The sequence below is a fragment of the Pyrgilauda ruficollis genome, unplaced genomic scaffold (genome assembly GCF_017590135.1).
Source record: "Pyrgilauda ruficollis isolate IOZ18807 unplaced genomic scaffold, ASM1759013v1 scaffold25, whole genome shotgun sequence".
Lineage (NCBI taxonomy): Eukaryota > Metazoa > Chordata > Aves > Passeriformes > Passeridae > Pyrgilauda > Pyrgilauda ruficollis.
This window is the reverse complement of record NW_024523822.1, coordinates 2,276,024-2,298,078: the sequence shown is the minus strand read 5'-3', so window position 1 is coordinate 2,298,078 and position 22,055 is coordinate 2,276,024. Positions and strand designations below refer to the sequence as shown.

Genomic DNA, 22,055 nt, shown 5'->3' with positions numbered 1-22,055 from the left:
ATTTAGCTTGTCCTGGAATTTAGATCCAGTTTCACTCTTCAGTCCTGAACTCTTTCATATATAAAGAAATCTTTTCTAAGTAGGTTATTTTCACCTGCACTACAACCTCCCAAAAGCTGTTTCTCCCCTGCTTCAAAATTATCACTTCAAATCTCTAAGATAATAATCACCATGGTCACATTGAAAGAGCAATGGTTGTGACAGATAATATTTTAAATGTATATACTATTTTAAATGCATATTATTTATTATTATTAGAATGGACACTACCAGACTTCTAGAATAACTTAAATATTAATATATGCAGTTTGAATCCTGTGATCAAAATAGTGTGGTTATTTTCTGAGACACTTGGAAGTTATGTTCATATTGATGGCACACTGATGGAACACCTCACCCGATATCAATTCAGAGGTCTGGTAATGAAGATGTAGCTTCATTTCATGAAGACATTGCCTCAATTAAGTGTCAATATCTTTTCCATAACTCTTAGGGAATCCCAAAAAACCTTTTTAAAAAAAGAAAGCAGAAGGCAAAAGGGAAAGATAACCTATATGTCTTCATTACTTCTAGTTATTTCTGGTTTAGAAACTGGTCTAATAAAGAAAATGCACTGTGCAGTACAATCACCACAATAATGGCTACACAGCTTAACAGTGTTTAAAAAACCCTACATATATGTGGAAAAGCCAGGTTTTGCACACTATGAACTTTCCAGTTTAATTTAGAATGCAATACGTCTCCAAAAACTGTGCTATAAATCATAGATTAAATAGCTGCAGATTTCTCTAGTCTGCAATTAAAAGATTGTGGTGAAAATTTGTAAGAAAAAAATAAAAATGAAAATGGTATGATTTAGATGAAGAGACAGGAAATAGGACCATTAAAAATAGTGATGGGAAGCGAGAACCTAAAGAGGAACAATAAAGGCCAAAAGAGGCTTGATGAGGAATCAGAAGACTCAGAGCTAGTTAGCCAGCTACATAGCTCTTAGATCGTTTCCAAAATGCAATTTGCCAAAGAGGCATCCCAAAAATAATATTGTATTCATCACCCCAGAAATATTAAAAATGGAATTTCTTGGTTTATTTCATTATTTTATCTAAATAATCTAAGATTTTAAAATTATTAAAACTATTTACTTTTAAATAATAAGATATGTTCTCAATGTTTACTTAATGTGGTTTCAGCTGATTATTTCATAACTAGTATAGCAGAATGCTTTTTTGCCTTTAACTGCATACTTTTGGCGGGAAGATTTTAAGTAAATATTTGTAACACAATGACCTATATGTGAAGATTTTTATTTCTACTGTAAATTTAATTACTTTAATTATTGCACACTGGTACGTGCAGCCAAATCTTTACTAGTGCTTTGCTACTCAGTGTTCTATCCAGCTATCTAGCTTCATGTTCATCTATTCCCTGAACCATAATTCATCTTTCAAAATAGATATCTGAATAATGAGAGATGCAATAGACTCAATGTCAGGGGGAAAACAAACAAACAAACAAACAAGAAAATAAAATCATATCTGATAAATCAATACAAGTACAAAAGGAGCTTCAAAATGTAGCTTTATATGGAAAGATTACAGCCAAAAAAAACAGACTTCATGTTTCCAGATTAACACAACATAAACCTGATCTCAGTCAAGCGAAATCAGGGAAAAATTCTCGATTACACTTTACAAGGATCGGGCTCGAGTGTTCTGGGCTCTTTTTCTCCCTGCAATTAAAGAACAGCTTACCCAGCTCATTATTACCCACATTTAGTGTACAGCACATACAAAGGGCTCGAGCAAAAGATGCAGCATAAGGATTAAAATTAACCCTTTGCTTACAAACGATGGCACCGGCCATGCTATTGGAAATCTGTAACCCACTACTACAACTAACTAAAGATTTATGCTATAACGGAATATATACAAATGACTAAGCAGAACACTCAGCATAAGGATTAAGACTTCTTACCCCATATTTACATTGGCGGGATGTTGCTCCATACTGGAAGCGACACTGTTCATCAGCATCATACACCTGACCTGGGGCCACAGCTGGATAAAGAAAGTCACGCTTGGGAGGCTCATTATCAAGGCAAGTACCACGGCCCGAACTGTTCAACATAAAGGACCAAATCAATTAGGAATTCTACTGACTGTAAATCACAGTAATGATATTATGTATCTAGTTATTACTTTTAACAGTGCTGGGTGTGAAACAAATATGATTGCAATAAACAGACAGTAAGAAGGTACACCCATACAAACAAGAGAAAATATTTAGAGTTAATTAGGAAATTAAAATAATTTTTCATCATTATTATTTTAGATTGTGAAATAATTTTATATATTATCCTTTTTAAAAGTGTGATAATTTCTGAGCCACACAAGACTGATTTTCATTTTTGGTCTAGGATTCCTACTTGTTTTCACTGAAGAACAGCTACATTTAGTCATAGAATGAAAAATAAACAAATGAAGCAAATGCAAGAAATTCAGTTTACAATTTGAAATGACCCTTCTGCTCCTTCAAACAGCTAAGTATAATCTTATAGATAGAAGCAGCTCAACTGGTTCATGTAATACTAAAACACATTTGAGTTTCAACATGACAAAATGTTTATAGGATCAGGACCTTAACATGCAAGCTTTTCTTCCATTTGAGTAAAGAAAATAGTTACAGAGGTAAAAATTCTGCAGGAAATTCAAATTTACCTATATCAGGACGAGTGAAAAAATTTGTACGGATCCAAGATCTTTTTTACTGTACTAATAGTCAGTCCTAAAAAATTCATGTTTGAACCAAAAGAATCATCTTTGCAAACTTCAATATTTTCTTCTTTTTATATTCACTGTTTTGTTCAGTGGTTGATGGTTTTTTTCCAAAATATGCCCATATTCAACCACAATATTTTAGTGTAGTGGAATAAATGACAAAGAAAGCCAAAACCAGACTGAGCTGTGTTTAGAAAACTTTGTACTTTGCTAAATACAATTATTCAGTTTTATTGGGTCAGTGTGCATAAAAGAGGACAGATGCTTTTTTACTTTCATTTCATATGTGAATAAGTGAGGATTTTCAAAGAATTCTTATGGCAACACTTAAAATTTTTTTCCGACATTCCTACCAATTTTGCCAGCACTTATGTTCTGTTTTTTTCCAAATCTTTTCCATGCACCTTGCCAAAGGAACGTAATTTCAGAAGTGAATGTTCTACACTGTTTTTTGGAGATCTCCAATTTTCTATACTTTTCATCTGCAGATAAAAAAAGAGCAAAAAGCATCCTTGAACTACACATTTTATGTTCTCATTTTAATCTATTTTGATCAAGTCTTCAAAGTAGTAGAAAAGATCCTTTGGAAAAATGAAGAAATAACCTTTGCCAACCACTTCAGAAGGTGCAAATAGCAACTAATGCAAGAACCAGGTAAATATTGGAAAAAATACAGTATTTGGTGACAAATTCCAAGGATTTTGGTGTGATTCACCTGCATGCATGCACACACACCACACCCATGCATCCACTCAGCTGAAATCTACCTTTAAAATATCAACTGTGTGGTTCTTGCCTAAAAAAATGGTGTACTTTCCCCTTTATCTCATGTAATTGCTGCAAATATATATATTTTCTAGCACCAGAAGTTGGCAAAATATCCTTGAATTTTTTAAAATATTTGAGTGTTGTATTTTGCACATATGAGGAGTGCCTGTTAATAATTCCAGTATTAAAAGAACTGATAAGCTGATTTTTCTGCAATGTCTGGACTAAACTGCAGATAGAATTTTTCCTTAAACAAGCAGTAAGAAGTTTAGCATTTGGCACCAGCTTGAGCTAGTATGGCCATATGATGGAAACATTTCCACAGATTCCACATATTGCAGCTTACAAGATGACTGTGGTCTTGTCAACAGATGGCTGAGGGCACAGCATTTGAAACCTTCAGTGACTTCTCTCCACAGGCATATGTACCCCTGCCCAAAGTAGATTACAGAACCCATTCTAAATCTTTAAATTTGCTAAATTAAAATCTATACCTACTCTACAAGACATGCAATGGCAGAAAAGCAAGTCATAAATCCTTGTATTGAATACAAAAAAACTACTCTTCTGCTCTAATGATCAGATTTGCACCATTATAAAATATTGTTGTAGTAATTGAGAAAAGTAACTGAGAAGTTTTTCTCTTACTAGCTACATTATTTCACAACCTCTAGACTGAAAATTTATTTCTGACTTTCCTTCTGCTTCAGTTCTATTATTTATCTCAAACAGCTGAGCAAAACTGGCCCCTGATACTGTATTGTGGAAACTGAAGTATCCTAGAAAAGAAATGGCATGATCTTTATAAATACATTAATAAAACCAGAGACTCCATTGGTAATGAAAGGTCTGACCAAAGCTGTGCAAAAGATGAGTACAGGCTGAGGACTATTTAACCTTTCCAGAAAACTTTTACAGGACTTGGGCATGGTCCAATACTCTTGTGTGTACGTCCCTGTTCTCTCTTTCTTTGTTCCATCAAAGCAAAGCCCAGATACTTGAGAAAAAAAAAAATTGTGTTAAATCTAGGGGAATGAACCAAAAGGGTCCAAGAAGATTCATGGTTTTGGAGAACTTTATAAAGAGAGATCTAATAGTTATTATCAGTCAGGCATATAAAAGTGTAGATGTAAAAAAGGGTAGGAAAGAATGCCCCAAATACCTTCATATGCACAATTTTAGAAAATTTCTACTCAATTGCTTTTGTGCTTTGTGATTTTATCTTATATAGGTAGTATATACACCAAGTCAAAAAATCTACAGGATATCCCTGCAGAACATTTGCATTTTTAACATGGGGTGGATAAATCTTTAATGTCTGCAACAGAAATAAGATGATCTTGAACTGACCACTACATTCTATTACTCTACAAGGTACTAATAGTACTCACAGTTTTTCTCATTTTCCTAACTTTAGGTTAATTTTGTGAGGTTTTATGGGACATACTGGGACTTGTTTCAATTATGAAATAGCTAAGATTGATGTCATTTCAGCCCAGTATTCCAGTGTCGTGTCTCCAGACATTATTTAAAAACACTCCACAATTTAAACTCTTTTTTTGTATTTTAATATCAGAGGACAGCAAATTATTCTTCTGTTTGAAAGTATAACAAGGATTTTAGAACATTCTAGGAAAGCTTAAGATTTCAGGCTGTTATCACTGCTAACTGCTCAACCAAATTAATACCAACTAGGAATTAAATGTTTCTAAATCTTTACAGACTGAGCAACACAAAACTCAGGATCACCACCTCAGCACAGATACCACAGTTGCACTAAAGACCAATAAAGAGAAAAAGCAAAAACCATGGATGTAGCTCTCTCAGGCTTTATGTTCCTATTACATACCTATTCCCAAATATCCCTACTTACATAGTATAATCCCAAATCTTTCAATGCAGAAGAAAATATCCCAGAACGCTGGCTCTGAAAATTGGTTTTGAATGTCACACAATGGCTTCATTAATAATAATTATGTGGACTATAATTTAATATTTAATGCTTAACAATCACAAATTAAACGTAGTGTAAATATTTGTGAATATCTGTAATAGCTAAACAATCATATACATAAATACATTGATAGTACACATAATGTTTTATTTAATTCTGATTCCAAATTAGCCATAAAATATGAAAAAAGCAATAGTAAAAATTATTAACAAAAAACACAGAGCATTTTTACATATACATACCATTAATTATTTACATGTCAATACATCTGACTCCTTACAGAATCCTTACTTCATATTTATAAGCATAAACTGATTTTTAAAAGCAACAGCTTATAGTTCTGTACAGGTTACAAAAGCTGCTTTACTTGACATTAATGGGTAAACTCTGCACATTGCTCAGTAGTCTACAGATCTAAGCATAAATATTTGTAGAATTTGGACATAAGTAACAGAACTGAGATTTGGATTTGTTGTGCTTTATATTAAATGAAGCCAAATGCAATTACTAAATAAAAGCTTTCTTGAATGTTAGGGAAATTCAGATTTACCACTCACTCTTCTGATAAAATCTACTTCTTTCCATTCTTTTATGCCAAGGTTGGCTCTGTCTCAGTATCTATTTCATACGAAAGACTTTGCAATTTTGCACAATCTTTTCATCACACTCAATGTTCCTTTTGCTTGGACATAGTAATTTGCTGTTTCTTTAATGCTTACTATCCCCCATGCTTTCCTGTGTTCCAAAGTGTTATTTTATTCATTGGAATATTCAGCAGCTATACAAAGAAAAATCTATTGGTTCTTCTATCAAAACCATTCCCCTAACAAAACCCAGTTTTAAGAGTTCAGGAGTTACTAATGTACAAAATACTGGACCAATCATTTATTTCATCAGATATTCTACAAATAAGTTAATGGAAATCTGATGCTGATTCTGCCCTTTACAATGTCCTTGTATTTAAATAAATCAAAAGTTAGACAAAGAGTAATACTTGCATTGTCAACACTCAAACCCATGTTGCTGTCCCATAATTACAGAAACTCTTAGGTCTTTTTTTCAACTAAATAGCCTTTTAAGTAAAACATAAGATTTTCAAAGTTTCAGAAATCTATAGCAAATGAGGGCACATGGTTTTTATTTAATTATCTGTTAGCAAAAAATAATTTAAATCTTCATATAATTTAAAGAAAAGAAGCAAATTATAATCCTAAGTGTAGGTCAATGCATAATACTGCATGCAAATTTTCTCCATTGATTTGTAGAAAGAGATATTAAATTTTCATAGGATTTATGTGATCTTATCTTTCAAAACTAGCCTTGGTTTATACTTTTTTTCAGAAGTTACTTTACATTTCTGGAGTATGAGGGAACTGGCCAGTGCGCCACCGATAATATATGAGGCATATGTAGACATATCCTATATTTACCTTGCATATCCACTTGTACATTTAAGATTCTTGGGCAGATGATATCAGGACCACAACACGGAATGCTTTTTTCTTTCCCTATATTGTCTGCATGGGCTTGCTTGGACCAAGATAGTTTTGGCTCCCTTCCAGAGTTAGAAAGTTGTAGTCTAAGATCTAAATCCTGCTGAATGGCAATCATAGAATGTCTCCAAGAATTTCCTGTGATAGACCTTATAATGAAATAATTTAAGAGTCTTGGTTCTCCTCCATCTTCAAAAGACAATCCTGCCTTTGAAAGACAGAGCTGGCCATCTTGCTTCTCTTAACTCTTTTCCTGTTACTGACAAGAAAAATAAACTATGATTCCAGAAATCACACAGTTTTTTTATAACAAAACGTAGAAGTTATATATATACACACACACACATATGTTGCATGGAATTAAATTCATACTAACTGTTTTTCAGTCACTAAAATTTTAGGCTTGGTTCTTTTCTCCTATGAACAGATATTACAGGTTTCTACTCATCTCACAGAAATCTCTGTCCCCTGAGACTGCTTTCCAAGCCTTCAATTCTCAGTCAGTATTACTGTAATTAGTCCCATATAATGTTAGTGAAATTAAAGCCATTGCAAAGCACATAATTCAGTTGATAAACTGAATTATATCAATCTTTCACTCTACCTAAAAGCTTGATAGACAACAGCCATTTTAAGCTTGGCAGATAACAGCTCTTATGTGCTTCAAGGAATGTTTTATCCAGAAAAAAATATTTCCTTTGGCCATTCCAGTATTTGTACTGGTTGATCATCCTTGGTGAGAGTTTTGGTAGACCTATCAGCATTACACAACTTTGCTTTGTCTTATTGTCAGCATTTGAGCCATATTCATCCTCTTTCCAGCACTCCTGGAAAATAATCTGCTTTCCCAACTACTGCCTGACTGATACCCTCCAGGTCACACTTCATGGTTACTCCTCAGTGTAAAACTGCTATAGCAAGTGGTGACCTGAGCTGGTAAACTAGTTAATCCACATTAGCCTTCCTTACCATAAAATACTGTGAATGTGTAATGAAATTCTATCAAAATTCACTCCAGTTGCATTAACATGGTACCATGACAGCATGGCCCAAACACAGGCAGAGGTCCAAAGATATGAATTGAAAAGTTCTCACAGACCTGGTCGCTGCTTGGGTATCTGCATTTAATACCCTCAAGTCCTACCTGTCTTGTTACACACAGCTAAATGATTTCCAAACCAGCTTGGCCTCTAAAGCTCTATATCAGCATTTTTCTCACCTGTTGCTAAGTCATCAAGAAATATTAGGGAAAAAAATCATTTTTCCAGTGAGGATGCACACTCTTCTACTCTTCTAAAAGCAATCACAGTTATGTTTCCACATGCCACATGAAACTTTCTATTATTGTTTTAATTCTTTCTAACTGTTTACTACCTGCAACTGAAATATAGCTGCTTTCAGAGCTGCTCTGTCTTAAGGAAAGGTGTGAATGGGTAAAAAGTGATTTTGGGTTGTGACAGTTGTCCTGCAGGTATTTGTTTTACTCTAACAGCTGCCTGTTATCATTGAGATTGCATAAAAGCTGGGGAGAAAACTAGAAACTAGAGAAACAAAGTACAGTTTTACAGATTATCTATGTTATGAAATAATAAATTGAATATTTTAAGGGAAAATCTATCAATTCATTTACAGGATATTAGAACCACAGACAATAAGAAGCATAGATTTATGATAAACAGATCATGTTTGAGAAAGCTGACATATTTGAAAACAGATTTCAGGATTAGTAGATGAAAGAAAATTTATACTTGACTCTTAGTACAGTATTTAACACTGTATTCTATACAATAGGAAAATCTACAAAAATTGTGATGTGTAACACAATATGTGTCCAAAGTGGCTTTGAAAAAAAATAACATCTCTACTCAGGTTACAAAAATACAGCTGAAGTATTATGAAAAATAATTTATCATTGAATCTATGCTATGCATAGATTGTTGGTTTTCTCTAGTTCAAATATCACTTAGTATTTTCAGTAATGATTTTTTTTGTGAAATTCATTTTTGGTAGTAATTTGAGTAGAGTTGCAAACACTGGCAATGATAGAGAAGTAGCTCAAAAAAACCTGAGGAGATTAGAACTATGGAAACAGATTCAACAAAATACTTCTGGCTTTATAGCAATATAACTACAATTTCACTGCCATCCCACAGACTTCAATATTAAACTTAACCACAAATCAAACCTATGGAATGGAAAAGAATAATGGTGGTGCTAACAGTAAATAATAAACTAAATCCATTTTTAAAAACAGTGCAAAAATGCTCAAGATAAAAATGGCTTTAACTGGCAGTAAAAATTCAAAGGACCACTGCATGCATCAGGCTAAAATCTGAAAATGTGCAGGAACATTTTGAACAAACATTCAGCTCTATTATATTTGAAGAATAACACACACCACAGACTTTTATCATGTTCCTTTCCCTAAATCCATAAATAAAAAATAGCTTCTTCACTTTATGTTGAATTATGTCCTTATCACAGACAACTTATTGACTGGACAATTATGGGATCAAAATTTAGTTTTTTGGAGAAGAGCGACAAATAGAACTAAATGAGACAGAGAACAGAAGTGCAACAAGAAGAACAAGCTCTACAAAGAAATACCTGAACAGTAAGCTTACAGTCAGAACTACAAAGCTGTGAAACAATCTTAGAAGATACATGAAAACCATATTCTTTTTCACAGTTAAAACCAAGCTGCAATGACATACTAGAAAGACTACTAATGGGAACAGCATTGAATTAACATCAGTTATTGGTAATTATAAAACAAAAATATCTATGTATATTTTTAAAATAATGCTAGTGTAAATAAACACATATAAATATATATACCCTCTTAGCAAATGAAATTATATTGTGAGAAAGCTGTACCACACATATATGGTAAGGATTATTTACTCATTTAGTGCTTTAGTTTAGACATTCATCTCAAATACACCAGTATATAAAACCGCGTAGATGTGCAGTTCAGAGATGTGATACAAAATGCCTTAAACCTATTACAGTAACTGATGAGAAGTTTTCTTCCTCTGAATAGCACCAACACTTAAATGTCTGTATCTGCCCACTGACTCTACAGAAGTTCAAGCAGCCTGACAGCCCAAATCAGTGATTCTCTATTTCATGTGGGGAAGCTACATTTGAACAAACCTAAAGGTTTTGGTCTAGATCAGTCCTTTCAGAAAAGATACAGAAGAGAGCATCTTATTCTGAAGTCAGATCCCTAAAAGGAAAAGAGATGCTAATTTTGTTCTTAGTAGCCTCAGGGTTAGACAATTGACTGGTTTAAGTCCCTCTCTTAAAACACAGTAAGTGTCTGAATTACTGAAGAACCTATATTTCTTAAGGGCATGATTGCACTAATGACACTGAACCTGCCAACTAACTGTTATTTGCCTCCAATAAAGACCATCTTTCAGCATCTAAACAAACCTGTTAAGAATCTGTTCTCAGTGAATTCATGGTTATATGTACTTATCTTCAAAATTTAAAACACATACAAGGCTTAATTATGAATCATCAATATATATAAATGTATATAATGATACATTTCTGTGAATAGCATATTTTGACCGTTTGGACTTTTTCATAGTGAAATTTCAGGTAGCAAACTACTTCTGGATAAAAATCACCACAGAAGTAGAGATTATCAGAATTTTAAGGTATTAATATAAAGATCTATGCCATCCTCTTCTATAATATTTATATTCTCACCAACGGTACCAAAGAACATTGATAGGTAAAAACCCACAAGACTGCATGAAAAATATCTGAAGAATTAAATGCAAAAGGAACAGGGCTATAGCCATCTTTACTTCATTAGATTCCCTTACATTATGCATGCTAACAAAACATAATCCACAGACAAATTCTGCCCTCTTTTTATTTCCCATTCTCAGATTAATGAAGTAATAAGGTATGATCAGAACTTCAGAATCTTTTGAGTAGATTAAAAACAGTACAGAACTGTTAAGGTGGTGAATGGAGCAAAGGAAACTTTTGCCATTACATTGAAATAATGCTCTACAGAAAAAAAGAGTTTTTAATGACTCACTATATTTCTGTCTATTCATTATAAAAATGTAAACCATCAGAATAGGTCAGTGTATCTCTACAACTGATCCCAAAAGGTGTGAATTTTTTGAAAACTCATTTTTCTTGAGAGATTACTTACTCTAAAAAGCTGGTGATGTAATCCCGACTGCAAGCTGACCAGGAGAAAGGATTGGTGTTTGCTGTAATATGAGCTGCCATTAACTTTGCTGCTTCATGACCTTTGGTCCCACATGAATTTCCAATTCCATCATGATTCATACCAAAACTGCTCAAAAAAGTAGGAGAGAAACAGCCCATTACTTTTCTACAGCACCATATATCACTTTAAACATAATGTCACCTTTACAGAAATCATGTTGGACCTAAAAGAAAACAGGAGAACTCCTAAGCAGAGAGTCAGTTAAGTTCTGTTTAATTTATTCAGATCTTATAATACAGCAAAATAACATAACCATCTTCCCTGCTATGGATTTTTGGAAGCATTTTATTTGTTTTCTAAAGCTTTTAAAGAAAGCATAACAGTATTCTTGCAAGACAAATACAGAGCACTCAAGCCTTTATTTGGTATGGTACCTGGATATGGAATATTTATTATAGTGCAGACTCTTGGATTAGTAAAAGGATTAAGAATAGGTACTGTTGCTGTAACAATACACTATATATATGCACAGTGCAACCAATGATAATTCAAGTAGAACATGGGTTTTGCAATTCCTAGAACCATCCTATATGCACACTCCCTCTCTGTATCTACTCACAGAAGGACTTGGAGCCCTCCTGTTAGAGCTTTGCCTTGTCAAAGAATGTCAAAATGAAGACAATTAAAAATTAGCAGAAAATAAAATAAGGAACCTCTGGATGGAACATGGCCAAAAGAGATTTTCAGGAAAGAAATTAACTTTCAAGAAAGATGATATGACCCTAGTAAAAAAATATCCTAAAGAATCCTTATTCTTATTATTAGAAAATAATCGTTATTCTTATTATTACAAAACTCATGTTCTTAGTCCTTGATTAATTTCCATTCAATCACTTGGGGACAAAAGTTTGTTCCCTCATTTCTTATTTTTTTAAATATTAAGCTTTGGTCAAATTTACTCCTTCTCAAAGGCTTACAAAATCAGAAGGGCAGATAGTGAGAGACCCAGAAGCTAATAATAAGACATTTAAGATAATGAGATAGAGAAGTAATACGATAATGAGACAGAGAAGTAATTAAACAATGCCAAAACTGAGATTCTGAACTCCCAGAATCATACAGAGAAGTCTGTCTTTGATATGCTAAATGGACTGACTCTTGATTTCTTACTCCTCATTCAGGAAAACAAATGCATTGAGGCACTCAGTTTTCATTTTCTGTAACATTTAGGACTGATGCAAGAACATACAAAGAGTAGTAGAAAAGAAACTGACCTTTTATCAGCTGACAATACCTCTTCATACCAGATCATGCCACTTTCTTCACTGAAATCAGTGCAGTTGTGTTATATTAGTCTGAACATATTGCTCCAGAATGTGGTATAATGCCCCAAGAGTTTAATGTCACCCTGAATTTCAATACACTGAGTATTATTTCACCTCTCTTCAGATGATCATAACAACTTAAAAGTGAAAGGTGTTGGCAACCATTCCTTACAAAAAAAGATCATCAGTGAATGATGGATGATACAAGATCTGGAAGGACTTCATAATCAAAAAAGCATGGCTGCCTTGGCTATCAGAGGTGTCCCTATGGAATACATATTCTGCAGCAATGCCTCCATGTGTCTGGCTCAGTTTGTGGTATCTCACAAATGCAGAAGCCATATACTGTATTATACACTGCAAAGGTCTAACTAACACCTTAGACGATTATATAGTCAAATAAAGGACGTCACTTGTTTATAAAAAATACAGCTTTAATCAACTCATCTGAGGAATGTATGTAATGCAATGAAACGTTCAGACCAGTGTTAATTCTTATGGTCTCATCAATACCTATTCATATTAAGAGAGGAAAGAATTTAGATGTCCTGTGCAACAAACTGAACCAGAATTTTACAATTAAAAATGTGCTTTATTTTCCTGTTTTCAGTTGCAATTGTTTTCTAGAATTTGGGATACTTCCAACAGAAAGATTCCTTTTTCAAATGTCTCTGTACCATTTCTGAAAACAGAAAACCTTATTTTTAATAATCTCCATAAATTATTCCCTTATAGAAATGAGTTGGATGCTTTTTGTATTCAGCTTATCTCTAGTTAGTGTATTCCATTTGTTAAAAAACTTACAGGCTTCAGTTCTCTGGGAAATGAAATTTTTATCTTTTGGGTGTGTGAATAAAAGAACAAACTTCATAGTTTAATAACCTTCCTTCTACCTGCTCTCTTTGTGAAAAAGACAATGTTGGTGCAAGTGGCAGTCTGATAAATGCATGATAAATGCATGTCTGTGAATGGAAGCCATAATTTCTGATGCACATGGGAACTCAATCAATGCCTTTCCATGATCCAGTGGTATGCTTTATAAATAGTCATTCTCGTAAATCATCTATCCCTTTCCAATAAGGCTTTTCTACTTGTCCTCACTTCTGAATTTAAGAGGAATGTGATCATGAGGTGCAGGTAGTTTTTTCTGATGTTTGCAGAAGGGTTTTACAACTACTGTCATCATTTCCAAAGATGGTAGTGGCAGCATGCCATTACAGTTCAGTAACTTGCCCTCCTGTGGGTAGGATTGTAGATGGAAAGACATTTCTGACCAAATTACCAGTTTTATTTCCATCAGAACAAGCTGGTCATATTTGGCCATCATTACATTTAAACTAAGACCTTACAAAAGCATGTTTGCCATTGGATTGGCATGGAAAGGTCGGGAAGAAAGTAAGGAACATAAAATATTCTTTGTGGAGCCACTGTTATAATTTGCCTACCTTTTTAAATCTCACTAAACATACGCAGACTTCTTCCTTTCCTCGCCTTAAAAAGCCCATCTAAAACTACCAGTATAATTTTATAAGAACAGCCAGATGGGTGAGCAGAGACTGAAATCTCCTCAGCTGACACAGAAGTTATTCTATGAAGTTATCTTTCCACCTGCCATCTCAAAGAAGGATGTTGAACCCAGAAGCTCTTGCGTTTTCATGCATTGTGGCTCCTCATTTCCCAAGATAGCACTTACTTTACACTAAAGAATTGTGCAAAATAGGAACACTTAAGAACTTTAAAATTATAACTGAAACTCTCCTGCAAATTATCTCTAGTTTGTATGTTTCTTAAAAAATTCTAAAGCAGCACATCCTAGTAGTCCTCACTGCCTTGTTTCACTTACTAACATCTGTAACTGAATAAATTTTTTTTCCTTTGGCAATCTGTTTTTCATTATATCTGAAAAAATTATCTGAGGAAATTATTTGTAATACACATCCAACTTACAATCCAGCCCCCAAAATCAGAGGGGAGATAACTAGTGTCAGCTGCATTGAATAAAAGGGCAATAGATAAGCAGAGACCCTGGAGTATACACAGAGCGAAGGATGTGAATACAAAATTCTTGTCTACCCTTCCTTTATCTTGCAAAAAAACCAGCCCTGCAGGTAGTCCCTACAGTTTCATTTGGTTACTGGTATGTTTGGTAGCTCTAAACAATGTTGGTTATGGCTGCCAAGACACTTATTGCTGATACATATGAAATTACAGCAGTCATTTCTGTGAGACAGCCAGAACGCTTCTGTCCTTATGTATTACCCAGACACTTCGGATCCAGATCCACAGATCCACACCAATCTGAATGCATCTCCATACTCTTCACTGAGATTTATTTTGTATTCCATGTACTTTATTAGGTCTGAAGTTACCTTAAAAGTGATATGCAGGTGAAATGCTATTTCTCAACTAATTATCTCTGCTATCCATCTGAAGTAATAATTATCTTCATATCAAACAATTTCCTAGCTTTCTTGGGGTTTGGAGGATTCAGAAAAGCACAGATTGTTTCATTTCTCTAAATACAATAGAAAATGTTAGACTTTTTTGTTTCTTATCAATTCATGAGTTATATGAATTTGACCCATTTTTTTTAAGCAGTGTCTTTTATGTTGCTCTGCCACTTAACAGTGTTAGGAAGAAGAATGCCAGAGACAGAATTGTGAGTCAGGTAAGGAAAAAAAAGTTACAGGAACACAAGCAAGAGAAATACTGTAAAGTCAAGCACTGGATCTTCTTGTCCATTGCCTGAAGCTGATTTACAGCTCAAAAAAGTACACATCCTCATGATAAAGAATTGGCACCCAATCTTCCTAAGAAAAGTAACTTACACCTTAAGAGGTTTAATGATACTAATTATCTGTACTAGGAGATGAACACATATGCTAAGAGTGAAAGAGGCTATTTTCAAGTGAGTATTTTGACTCTAGCTCATTGCAAGTATTTCCTCCAGTGTCTCGCACTGATGTAACATTTATGGAGATTGATGTAAGGGGTAGGGAGGGGTCATAAAGAGTATCAGTGTACTTTAAAGGTTTCTAAAAGTAAATCTCTGCCACAGTGTGGGCATGCTTGTACAAGTATTCTTGTATTTGACAGAAGACCTAAAGAATTAATTATAATTTTCTTGGAGAAACTGAGTTTATTATACCAGAGACAAAAATTTTCATACAATTTGTATTAAGCAATTTTTCACTGTATTGTACTTATTCTCATAATGGTTTAAAAAGTGCAATTTAAATCTATACATGTATTTCATATAGCTTAGAATGTCTAGGGCCTACATTGAAAAATTAGAACTGTTAGCTTCCCTACATCTGTAAATACAGGCATGGCTTTAAATACACCTTTTCTTAGTGTCAGTAGAAAATACACAAGGGAAGAAAAGGAAAACTACCATGTTTCAATATTATTCTGTTCAGCAAAAAGGGGATGAATTTGAACATAAACTACTATTAAAAATAGTAGAATTTTTTCCCTACAATATCAGAGCTATGAGCTACTTGGAACAAAGCACAATTTCTATGTGAACATACGTGGTAATTTCATTAATTATTCTTGTGTCTACTAGAAGTGAAATATCTGTCAGTTTTTAGGAGGTTATGGTAAAAGTTAGAGAAATTACAATCATCAGATTTTATGCTTTCTCAGTAACAAAAGTAAGCACTTTTTCTTTACTCTTGTAAATATTTCCCCCACACTGTCTCTTAAAAGAGAATTCTCCCCTTTCCATGTAGCCCTCCATATAATTTTAGCCAATGTTACAAAAGTATTGGTTATATCTACATAACAGTATGTTAAATGACATTACAAATCAAGGGGAAAAAAATCAAAAAGTATTGTCTTGAAAAATCAATTTATTTAATTTTAGGATTCCAAATATTGATAGCATGTATTGAAACTACCTAACACTGTGTATTCCTCAAGGGAGAAATCAAGGTTAATTTGTTACTTCACTTTCTATTTCCATGTCTTAACATGGATTTTAACCTTAATTACTGATTTCCTGCATTTGAACATCATTCTGTGGTTTGGAGTATCCCTAATGCTTTATTTTGAAGTAATGCAGAATTTTAAACTCGGGTGAAACATACTAGCTCCCTGAAAACTTAGGAAACAAAGTAATTCAATAATAGGAGCTTTGTAAAAAGCATATCTGCCATGAAATTCAACATAGTTTTAGCACACTTCTAGCCTAATTTTTCCTATTTACTTCCTAAATATGGTTCTTCTCTCAGTTACAGATGATAACCAAACACCTCACCAAAAACAATTTTTATAAAATGAGCATCATTTAGTATTAAATAACACATGAGGCTCTTAAAAGCACAGCAGTTTCTAAACTACTAAAAACCAATGCAATTTATTCAGAAATCTGAACTTTCTTATGGGGAAATGACATACTTCTGTGGGACTGTTACAAAAAAGTAGAGCACAAACTTCTCCTGGATTACATTGCCATAGCTCCATAGCCTTCATGGCACAACAGTAACATCAAGTAAGGCTGGTATGCTACACAAAGCCAATAGTGCAAATGCATCAGGTCTTTAGACTGTAGGTCAAAGTGGAAAGTATTGGCTCCAATCAGGAAGCAAACTTATGAGCTCAGATGTCCTTTGGAAATTCAAGATGCCCTGAAGGTTATGATAACCTTCCACTTCATCCCCATTTATTCTTCTTGCACTTTTGTTAAGACCTGTGAAGTGCTACAATGTTCAGTTTCCTTGATAAAATGCTTTGATGTTAAAAAAATTCTTTCAGCATTGCAAACTCTGAACTTCAAATAGTTTTTCAGATATGTAGAGAAAGATTTTTTATATATTTTAAATATAAACATGTCACATAATTGGGAAGTTTTGCCATTTGTTTATGACATTTTATTTTATATGCATGTCACTAAAACTGAAGTCCCAAAGAAAACTTTTTAAAACCTGCAACATTATAAAAGCAGGCATAAAACAGTGTTCCTTTAGCAAAAAGGACCAGGGCACGGGATGGAGGGTGGAGAGTGCGAGAGTTAGAAATAATTATGTATGGTCTTATGTGGCTTGTGGACTCATTTTGGTTAAGGTTTTTGTTTTGTTGGGGTTTTTGTTTCTGTGGTTGGTTTGACTTTGTTTCATTTTGTTTCATTTCATTTTGTTGGGTTTCATTTTGATTTGGTTTGGGGTTTTTACACTAAAAAAGATAGTTAAGCTGTCCTTAAAAATTCACACCATTTGAACTCCATCACCTCTAGACATCTAGCAGGAATAAGCTTAATGCATTCTGTTTGCTGTTGAGTGTTCATACACTGTAGATTTGAGAGAGACTGCTACAGTTAAAGAAGGAAGACATCATCATCATATCATCAAGCTATAGTTAAAGACAGAAACAATGAAGCCTGCATCAGCTGGAGAGCTGACTAGAGGTGATGTTAGTACAATTCATTCTAGCTGTGTTTCAACTAGTTTTGGAAAAGCTATTACTAAGTATGGTAGATGTCTCTCTGTCACCTCAGACTGGAGTATTTTCTTTCTAGTTGTACAAAAAAAGACATTCCTTGACATGCATTTCTTCTAGAAAACCTCTCACTAAAACGCAAGTCTTGTAATGCAGCTGAGGTCTGACTGATTGTAGTGAGTTGACCCTGGCTCAGTGCCAGGTGCCCACCCCTCTTCCTCAGCTGGACAGGAAATACCAGGAAAAGTACATGGATTGAAATAGGGACAGGAGGAGACCATTCACCAATTACCATAATGGGAAAATATATTCAACTTGCTGAATTCCACTTGATTTTATTACCAATCAAATCAGAGCAGGAGTAAAATAAAATGAAAAATAAAAACTAAAAATAACTTTGCCCCCATCCATCCCTTCTTCTGAGGCCCAAATTTACTCCTGAATGGAGAATGGGGATTACAATCATTCATTACACATGACTGTACAAGTGCTGCTCCTTTTGCTTCACTGTTCCCTTCTCCAGCATGGAGTCCCACCCAACCACTGCAGACATTTCTCTACTAAATTCTTCAACATGAGGCCTTGCCATAGGCTCCAGTCCCTCATGAACTGCTCCTGTGTGGGTCCTGTCCTTCAGGCAGAGCCAGCTCCTGTGTGAGTCCCCCATGGGGTCACAGGTCCTACCAACAAACCTGCTCTAGCATGGGCTCCTCTCTCCTCAGGGTCACAAGTCCTACAGGACCCTGCTCCTCCCACAGGGTCATAGCCACCCTTCAGGCATCCACCTGCCCCAACACGGTGTTCTGCATGGGCTGCAGGTAGATCTCTGCTTCTCTGTGCTCCTCCATGGGCTGCAGGCCTCACCATGGTCTGCACCAGGGGCAGCAGGGGAATCTCAGCTCTGGTGCCTTCTCACTGAGCTTGGCTTCTGCAGAGTTGTTTACCGCACATATTCTCTCATCTTTTCTGGCTGTTGTTGTATAGCAATTTTTCTACCCCTTTTCTAAAATGTGTTATCCCAGAAGCCCTACCTCTGTCACTGATGGGCCCACTGTCCTACCATTGTCACTCCATCCTGAAGCTTCTTGTCATGGTCTCTGTGGCACAGGGAGGAAGCTTCTGGCAGCTTCCCACAAAAGACACCACTGTAGCCTGCCTGCTGCTAAAACCTGGCCATGCAAACCCAATGCCCTGCTCAAACATGAACTCACTGGTCACTCAAGAATGGGGTACAGACAAGCACCTCCTGAAAGTACCACCAGATTACAAGATTTACTCCAGCACTGAAGACAATTCTTCTCATATAGAAGGAGGGGTATTTATAATATTTTTCACTTTGTATACAGGCTGAAAACAGACTTTGAAAAGTGCTAGAATTGCAGGCGCACTTTAGCAGTATGATCTAATTTAGAACTAAATGCGTGCTTGAAAGCATTGCTGTTCTTAATTTGAAGACAATTCAGTCAGTTGGACTATATGTTCTTATTATTTCTCACATTTTTTGTCAAATTGTCAAATTTAACACAATTACATCATCTATAAGTCAAGACAATTCTGACTTTTCAGAAACTATTTTAGCCACTAATCTATCTTAACCAGCTCCTTTCATACAGCCCTCAATGGCTGTCGGTCATTAGTAAATTATTTTCTTTCTCCAAATTTTATGGGCAACTTTCCATCCTAAGCCTAATCCTCGTATTTTGACATTTCCTTTTTTTACCCATTTTTATTCTATTTATATTTTCTCGCTCTGTTTTTCACTTTCAAAATCTCAGCCAACTCCTCCACAAAACTCAACAATGAATGGTAAAATACCTTTCTTTTACCTATACACCTCTTCCAGTAGAATCTGGAATTCCTTACCAGTTTAACTAAGCATGCTTTACAGCATGCATAGGACAAGCTAGATATTTTAGAATGTATCCAAATATAAAAGCATAGAGCAGAAAGCCACCTAACTCAGCTGGCTGGGGAATAGAAAATGTGATTGGATCTTACATCATTCAACTTGTCTGAGATAAAAGCATGATCAGGCCTGCAAAAAGTTCCTCTCTTCACCAAGAGAAAAAGTCGAACTTTGACAGTTTAGGGGATACACACTCAATTCTCACTCCTGGTACAAGAAGTTATTGTTTGTGATTTTTTCTCATCAGAAATCTTAAGCATCTTTGGTGTGAAATACATAATGGTAGGTGTCATGGTTTGACCCGGAAGTAAGGTTTTGGGAAGTTATGGTCAAACCAATCAGTGGCCAAATTTCAGATTGGCACCTGGTGTGGCCAAACAAACATTCTGTATGTTAAACATCAAAATTCAGTTTTCTAGAGAAATTATTCTGAAGTCTAAAGGGCCAACTTTGAATTTTATCTAATTCACAGAAGTACTAAGAGTAATACAAGGCTGTTCCCTGAATCATGGTTAGGGAGAAACAATCATAAAACGTTAGTTTCTCCATTGTTTATGCCCTCAAGAAAGAAACAATCACTGTCTACCACCACCTTCAATAAAAACAGCTGGTTATGAGCGTGAACTGTACACAGCTGAACAGTACCAAAACTGGGTTATATACATATAAACACTACAAGTGACAAGGAATGGAAGCCAAATTTTTTTTTTTTTTAAAAACGCTAACTATTTAACAGAAAGTATGACTGACTATTACAATCAGACTACCAGTTCCTTTAAGGTTTCAAGAAGTACTTTCCTGATATTCTTCAATCAAATTGAACTAATTTGAATACAAGAGTTAAATTTAACACACTATGATATACAGGAATTCAGACTGAAGGATCTAATGCCTTCTCATCACTGTATAATTCAATAAAGTACTAACAACAAGTTGAGCCACTTCCTCAGGGAAGCTTATAAATCAAATTTTAGAGAAACTGTGGATAAAAAAATATAAATATATATAAAAAAAATATATTACCAAAGTTATTCTCTTTTAATCACTAAAGAATTTTGATCCTAAATTCAAAAGTTTTTTAAAAACTCGGTATTCCATAGCAACTATACAATTAATAAAAACATGATCTTTCAAAGAGCAATTCTCCCATATTAATCTAATTATAAGGCTATCCAGAAAAGCATTTCTCCTTGAAAACTTAAGAGACTGATAGTCTGATTGTGATTATAATGTTCAGTCACACCTTCTGTTAAATATGTATTGGGGGGGGGGGGGGGGGTTTTTTTTTTTTTTTCCCCTCTTTCTGCCCCTAAATTCCGGGGGGGGGGGGGTGTTAATTTATTTTTTGCTCACTTTCTGCTCCTCAATACTCGTACATTTTTTACATGTATATTCATCAATCACGTGGATGAAGGGACAGATGCCTGCTCAGCACATTCACTGAGGGCACAGAGCTGGGAGCAGTGGCAAATACCCCAGAGTGCTGTGCAGCCCTTCAGAAGGACATCAGCAGGCTGCAGAGATGGACAGAGAAGAACCATCTGAAATTCAGCAAGGGCAATTGCAGTGTCCTGCACCTGGGGAGGAACAACCCCAGGCACCAGCCCGGCCTGGGGCTGACCTGCTGGGGAGCAGCTCTGTGGAGAAGGACCTGGGGGTCCTGGTGGACAACAAGCTGTCCATGAGCCAGCAGTGTGTGCTGGTGGCCAAGAATGCCAGTGGCATCCTGGGGGCATTGGGAAGAGCACTGCCAGGAGGTGGAGGGAGGTGATCCTGCCCCTCTACTCAGCCCTGGTGAGGCCTCACCTGGAGTGCTGTGTGCAATTCTGGGCTCCTCAGGACAACACAGACATGGAGCTGCTGGGGTGGTTCCAGTGGAGGTGTGTGAAGATTATTAGGGGTCTAGAGCATCTCTTTTATGAGGAAAGGTTGAGAGGGAGTTGGGTCCCTTCAGCCTTGAGAAGAGATGACTGAGAGGGGACCTCATCAGTGCCTATAAGTATATGAACGGGAGGTACCAAGCCAGGCTCTTCTCAGAGATGCTGAGTGATAGGACAGACACTGATGCCCAGGAAGTTTCACCTGGACATGAGGAAGAGCTTCTTTACTGTGCAGGTGACCGCATACAGGAACAGGTTGCCCAGAGAGGCTGTGAAGTCTCCCTCACTGGAGATATTCAACAATCTGGGTAT

The 22,055-nt window shown here is 35.4% G+C and overlaps 1 protein-coding gene across 1 annotated transcript in view; it reads right to left on the bottom strand.

Annotated features, from left to right (window-relative positions):
- The window catches only part of ADAMTS6 (ADAM metallopeptidase with thrombospondin type 1 motif 6), a 140,367-nt gene that overhangs the window by 55,238 nt on the left and 63,074 nt on the right, over window positions 1-22,055 (bottom strand). The window contains exons 10-11 of the mRNA XM_041470766.1: window positions 11,173-11,319; window positions 1,975-2,116 (exon numbers count right to left, since the gene is read on the bottom strand). Coding sequence (XP_041326700.1) covers window positions 1,975-2,116; window positions 11,173-11,319 — 289 coding nt within the window. The remainder of the gene's footprint in view (window positions 1-1,974; window positions 2,117-11,172; window positions 11,320-22,055) is intronic.